At 55.8% G+C, this 6261-nt stretch overlaps 1 protein-coding gene across 2 annotated transcripts; it reads right to left on the bottom strand.

Annotated features, from left to right (window-relative positions):
* Positions 1–2108: 2108 nt before the first annotated feature.
* On the bottom strand, positions 2109–4055 carry PTF1A (pancreas associated transcription factor 1a). 2 transcript variants are annotated; one of them, XM_010367554.2, is made up of 2 exons: positions 3047–4055; positions 2109–2652 (listed from the first exon to the last, which is right to left on the bottom strand). In XM_010367554.2, exons 1-2 carry the CDS (start codon positions 3831–3833, stop codon positions 2450–2452), a joined length of 990 nt encoding a protein of 329 aa, XP_010365856.2. In that variant the 5' UTR covers positions 3834–4055; the 3' UTR covers positions 2109–2449. The 2 variants fall into 2 exon arrangements, with proteins under 2 accessions (XP_010365856.2, XP_010365857.2); XM_010367555.2 differs by having other exon boundaries at positions 2109–2604; positions 3047–4048.
* Positions 4056–6261: the final 2206 nt, after the last annotated feature.

The following is a 6261-nucleotide window of genomic DNA, read 5'->3' on the forward strand; positions in this document are numbered from 1 at the left end:
TTTTTTTAAAGTTGGATGAAAAGTGTGGACTTAGAAGGACCATTGAATACCTGTCACTCAAACTGCCCTCACATGATCCTTCCAGTGCCAGGCTGTATTTGCCGGCCAGAGATGCCCAGGGCCAGAGGCTCCCCAGACTGGCTCTGCCACAAGAAGAGCAGCCCCTGCACCCAGCGCGGCTCGGGCCTCCCTGACGCCAAAGAAGACTCTGAAATGATACGTTTGTTCTGCCTTTACTGCTGCATTTAAAAAAAAATCGCTACACTAGAATGAATGGATTATGAGTAAATAAAAAGAAGCTGTCAGTCTCTTTGAAGGTTGTGCCTAAAGAGACTTGCCAAGTCAGGACAGAGAGTGACAAGATAGAGACCCTGGTGTTTTGCATGCTCAGCTCGGTTCTTCCGCTTCATCTGCACCGCACTAAAGGTTGTGTTGAGGCATTGAATCGCAAAAAAAGTGGCACGCAAAATAAAAGGTGCCACATCACAATGATTGCAGTGTTTTAACTGTGAGTGCTACACTGCCCATCCAACAGAAACGCAGGTCTACACAGCCGAAGAAAACGGTACAATACTTCCATAACTTATAATTAAGTTGAAGTCTTCCTAACATTTGACTTTCTAATGAGTGTAATGAGATTACATGCCTGATGGAAGCATTTGTGCAAAAGCAACTTTCGTGTTTAATGAGGCCCTAATAAAGGACAAAATCGAATTATTTTCTCTGGTTCTGAAATTCTGTCTCCAGTGTGAAATCTTCTTTTAGGAGGAGGGGAGGGAGAGGGCGCGAAGGCTTAAAAGTGGTGAGAGGGTCCACGGCCAAGGGGCTCCCGGGAGCCTCGCGACCCAGAATCTCCGCGTGTCTGGCCAGGCCGCGCTGCGGGGTCGGGCTCGCGGCCTCGCTTTAATTGCTCTTGGACTAGGTCCATGGCACCCGCGGCGCGCGGGGAACCCCTCGGTGGGTCTGAAACTAGGTTAAAGCAATTAGCATGCTGCCAACATATTGTCCTGCGGCAGGGCCGTGCGTATTAGAGACTATCCGCAATTGTACCTTCGCCCACCAGGCCACTGCGGGCCGAGGAGCCACACCCCGACTGGGCCAGGCCTGCGCCGCGCGGGACTAAGGTGCCACGCGAAGGAGCGCGTCTGCAGTCCGAGCTCGCGCTCGCGCCAGCGCCATCTGCGCGCGCGCCAGGCCTCGCCGTCCAGTGCCGCGCGCCCCGGCTCTGGCCGGCAGGGAAGGACGCCCCGAGATCCCGGGAGGCGCTCTCGGTCACAAAGGAGACAAACCCAAGCCTGGACTCCTAGGCTTTCTGGCTAAGCGACCTCGGCCGCGCCCTCGCTCTTCTGCCCTTCGCTAGGGGGCGACCCTACGCCCCCTGCCTCAGGCTCGCCTTCTCCCCAGGTTGCTGGCCGAGGAGGGTCAAGTTCTGTTGAAGGCAAAACAAACTCAGTTTTAGAAGTAAGCCTGTTGCAAAAGTGGCAGGGGTAGCGGGCGGCTTCTTCCTACCTTACCTAAAAGACCCTGGATTTTGTTGAGTGGCCTCGGAGTGGTCTCTAGGCTTTGGCACTGTAGCCTGTCCCATCTCCTTTATGAGGACTAAGCCTGAGTTCCAGGTACCTGATGCTGTTGCTGCCGAAGAAGTTGGTCACAGGGCAGCTCAAAAGTAGCCCCTTTCCCAGCCGGTGGAAGCAGAAACGCCCATTCCTTTAGCCCACTAGCCCCCTGCTCCACAGTACACCGCGCGCTCACTTTTATACACCAGGAATAGACAGGGTAGGGGTGACCTTGGGTAAATCAAATGTCGTCTCTGAGTCTTAGCTTTTCCACCTGCAAAGTGGGAACAATAAATACTCCAGGATGTATTTGTATAGGGTGTTTGGAAGGTGGGCTAAAAATATATACAAATGTTGCTATGTAGGGCAGGCGACCTAGATGAAGTGCTGTCCTAGAAAGTTGAGGTCTAATCCTCTAACCTACCCACCTTTAGGCTAAATCTGAAATGTAGTTTCTTACTAGAGAGTTATACTTTGAGTCTCTGGTTTGGTTAATTTTTACTAATTCTTTTTAAAGATTATCTATCAAATCATGTACTCAAAAACCTTTAGGAAAAGGTGTAAAGAGCATTTATTGACAACGCTTAGAAATAAACCATATCTGGCAATAAATAAGCATGACGTTTTCTGGCCAGAGTTCTCCCAACAACACAGAGTTCAGGAAAATCATAGGCTATTGCATATTTTCAGAAAATCAGGATAAATTATATAAATTATATATTTAAAAAGAAATCACCTATTTCATCAACTCAATAGGATAATAAATAGATAAATAATAAACAGTTGATTGCCATTAGAAAAATTTGATTCTTAAATTACATTTACATTATAGATATTTACATGTACAATATGCACAGAGACATAATCAGATCCTCAGCCGAGTCTGGGACTTCTCAGGACACAAACTCAAATGGTGGTTCGTTTTCTATGTTGTTGAAGGAAGATTTGCTGTTGAGTTTTCTGGGGTCCTCTGGGGTCCAGACTTTGGCTGTTCGGATAATATTTTGTTCCTTGAGTTGTTTTTCATCAGTCCATGAGAGAGAGTGTCCTGCTAGGGGAGGGAGGCCATAATCAGGGTCGCTGGGGGACGGGGACCCTGGACAGGTGAGAAGAGAAAACAGACTGTGAATATCCACCCACATTCCCATTGGTCCCATCAGGTCCTTTAGGACCCTTTCCTGGGCACCTCAACTGAGCAGGTGTCCTCCGGTTACACTAGAACCACCCTCTTCCTCCACACTTCAAGCCCCCACCATCCCCTCCCAGGAATCCGAGGAGCTGCAAGTCTGGCGGGGACGCGCGCCCTTGAGAGCCGCGGTCAACGTGGCAGAAAAAAAGAAACCAGAAAGGCGAGCTCGCATTCAAGGTTGCCCGTGCCCACCGACAATCCGTCGGTCCGTCATTCGGCTTGGCAGTCAGCTCCCCCAGCCCCTCCGGAGCCTTCGAGTGCCCGTCCCCGTCTACCTGAGCTGGGAAGCGGAAGCACTTACGGGTGCCCCGATGGCAGATGATGACCTTCTGGGCCTGGCTGCCCGGGCTGTCCCCACCCAGGCGCCCGCTGCCGCCCGGCCCCCCGCAGCCTCCCGCGCCACCGCCGCGCAAGGGCAGGTCGGCCTGCACGAGCTCGCTGAGGAAGTTGATGTAGCCTATGGCCAGGCGCAGCGTGTCCACCTTGGAGAGGCGCTTCTCGTAGGGCAGCGTGGGGATGTGCGAGCGCAGCCCCTCGAAGGCGTCGTTGATGGACTGCATGCGCCGCCGCTCGCGCACGTTGGCCGCCTGCCGCAGTTGCTGCAGCTCCGCCTCGGAGCGCACCCGCCTCCGCCGCCGGGCAGCCGCGGCCGCCGCTCCGCTCAGGCCGCGCAGCCGCACCTCGGGAGACAGTACTGCTGCCCCGGCGCACGGGTAGGCCAGGCACGAGGGCGGCGAGCCGGGCGAGTAAGGGAAGCCGCCTGGGGGCGCCCCTGCCTCGCAGCAGTAGCCGCCGCCGCCGCCGCCGTCCTCTGGCTCACCGGGGCCCCCCGAGGGCGGCGGGGCGAGCGCTAGCGGGGCGGCCGAGGGCGCGGGCTGCAGCAGCAGGCACGCCCCGTCGCGGTAGCAGTACTCGTGGAGCTGGTGGCTAAGGAACTCCATCTCGGCCTGCTCATCCGCCAGCAGCTCATCGCCGTCCTCCAGTGGGTCCCGGGAAGACTGGTCGGTGAAGAAGTCTTCCTCGTCGAAGTACGGAGAAGGAAAGGCGTCCAGGCCCCCGGGGAAGTGCTCCAGCAGCACCGCGTCCATGCTTGCCGCCGCAGTGGGCAGCGGGACTGCCGGGCTGCGCGTGTTAGTTCTTGGTAAGTTTCTGTGGCCGGCGTCGCCTGTCCGAGCCCCTCCCTCCCGGAGCCCTGGCTGGGGGCAGCTAGGCGGCCGCTGGGCTGCCCGCCCCCGGGCCTCCCTGGAGTGCCCGCGGCCGCTGCGCTCTGGCTGGCGCCCGCGTTGCGCTGGGGAGGGCTGTGAAGGACTTGCTGGAGCTGAGGGCTGGCACGCGAGGATTCTTATAACAACATCCACAGGCGCGTGCCAGGGACCCATCGCGCCAGCCAATCAGAGCGCGGGGTGCCGGCGGCGAGGGGGCCCGGAGGCGCGGCGGTGGGCGGGGTGGGGGGCGTTTTGCTCCCTTTGGGAGCTCCTGGGGTGAGGAAAAGGCGGGGTCGCGCGGCACGGGACTCCTAGCACTTCTCTCCTCCTGTTCCTCTGCCTCTGCGTACTGGATTCTGTACCTGCCCCGCGCGCGGCTCCAGGGGCACCTGCGTACCGCGGTGCCCGCCGCCTACCTGCCCGCTCTGAGCAGCGCTGGGTCTTTCTGCCCTGGGGCTGGGGTAGCCGCGCGCCGCGTCTACAAGCAGCCAGAGAAGCTCCTAGGGGTGCGCGCCGGTGGCCCAGATGGCGAGAGCGGAGGCCGCGCGGCAATCGTCGTCCTCCGCGGCAGCCTGGGCAATCCAAGGGTGCTGCCCTCAGGGGCCAGGTGGGTGCGTTCCGCCACCCCCTTATCCGAGGCGCGCGGGGCTCGGGCCTGGGTTCCACTGGGGGCTTCTGTCCCATCTCTGGACTTTTCAAGGGCTTTTGCACAGTTTGCAGAGTATATGCGGGTGGCATTGGAAGGTGATCCGGGCCCACTCCCAAGGCGTTCCAGACGCAGCACGGGGGCTGGGAGCGCACCTACGGGACGCCGCTCCGGAGCCTGGCTCCGGTGCCTGGTGCCCGTCCCCAGCGACGTCGGCTCAGTGGCAGCCACCCCTGCCCTCCCTGGCCCGGCCCGGAGAAAGGAATGGGGAGACGGGAGGGGCTGCCTCTGAGAGCAGCTCAGCAGGGCGCGTTTCTTCTAAGAGCAAATCTAGACCCTAGGGATTCTGAGCAGTAAACCGGATACAAAAGGAGTCAATTGAATCGTCTGCTCCGGCGCAGTCCGGAGGGAGGGCATTGAAGTTAAAGGGCAGAGTGTGAATCGTTTTCAAAGCCCGAGTCTCTCACCTTTCTGACTGGCCACCGGGACCATCCCTGAATGATTTGTTTTTTTCTCTCTCGACCTTTCTTTTCTGAAACACACACACACACACAGGCCACAAAACGTGTGCAACTCTGCCCCAAGACAGACTTAATCACAGACTGCGATGCAACGTGAATTCCTCCTTTTAAGAGCAACAAAGAAACACTTTCGAGGTCTGGGCAATTCCGGTTAAAAGCCAGGCCGCAGCTTCCACCCCAGGAGAGTTCAGAAGCGCGGCCATCCTGCGTCTTCTCCCTACAGAGGACTGAAAGGAGTCATCCTCCTGGGCCACTTCCTTTTTCAGGCGCTTGTCTCACTAGAGGCTTCTGTTGGGTATTCAGACACCTCTCAAATTCCAAGTCAATCCTCTTCAGATTAGTGATTTAAATACGATTCTTGGTTTTAGACATTGCACTGTAATTAACTGAATTGAGACCAAAGAGTTAAACCAAAAGATACATAAGGTTAGAAGGCCAGAGATTGCCTTAGCTTGAACTGCCAACGACCGCAAACAATTTTAACCCAAGGATTGACTGGTTTTCAGTAGTTTTTTCCTGTCTTAGTTTCTCAGCCTTCATAGTGAAGGAGTCTTTCACTATTTGCATATCCTTAAAGGCAAATATGGACAGGTTCCCGGTGATAGAGCCTGAGCTGTGATTCTCTGCAAGTAGATTTCTCTTTCTGACCTCAAAGGAAGGGAAAAGGGTGTGTGTGTGTGTGTGTGTGTGTGTGTGTGTGTGTATCAAGGCCAGAGATCTAGCCAGCTAGTGGTGTGCACCCTCCCTTCCTCACATAGACTAAAACTAAGTGGAAATATGCCCGTGCCCATGGGGCAATGTGAGGACATGCAAGAGTAGCAAATTACCCAGCTTCAAAGCCTTATTGGAAATACTGATAACTATCCACTGAAGAGAAGACTAGAATTGAGCCTACAAAGTCTCTTTTCAAGAGATTGAAATGCTTTCTCTGGTGGCTCTCTAGACTGGCGGGTCTTGAGAAACTATGTGTCATAGACATGTGGGTAGGTGGAGGACTGGGAGACAGGGGAGTGAGTGTGAATATATGGGTATCTGTTTTTTCTTTTTTGGGGGGGAGTATGGAGGTTGGGGGATAAAGTCTCGCTCTGTCACCCAAGCTGGAGTGCAGTGGCGCGATCTCGGCTCATGGCAACCTCCACCTCCC

The sequence above is a fragment of the Rhinopithecus roxellana genome, chromosome 11, assembly GCF_007565055.1.
Source record: "Rhinopithecus roxellana isolate Shanxi Qingling chromosome 11, ASM756505v1, whole genome shotgun sequence".
In the NCBI taxonomy this organism is placed as follows: Eukaryota; Metazoa; Chordata; class Mammalia; order Primates; family Cercopithecidae; genus Rhinopithecus; species Rhinopithecus roxellana.

What these genes read in the sequence shown, in the direction of transcription:
- PTF1A (XM_010367554.2), bottom strand. Translation starts at nt 3,833, where the DNA reads ATGGACGCGGTGCTGCTGGAGCACTTCCCCGGGGGCCTGGACGCCTTT. An exon ending in CATCTGCCATCGGGGCACCC is followed by an intron (nt 2,653 to 3,046) that starts GTAAGTGCTTCC and finishes TCACCTGTCCAG; the next exon opens with GGTCCCCGTCCCCCAGCGAC.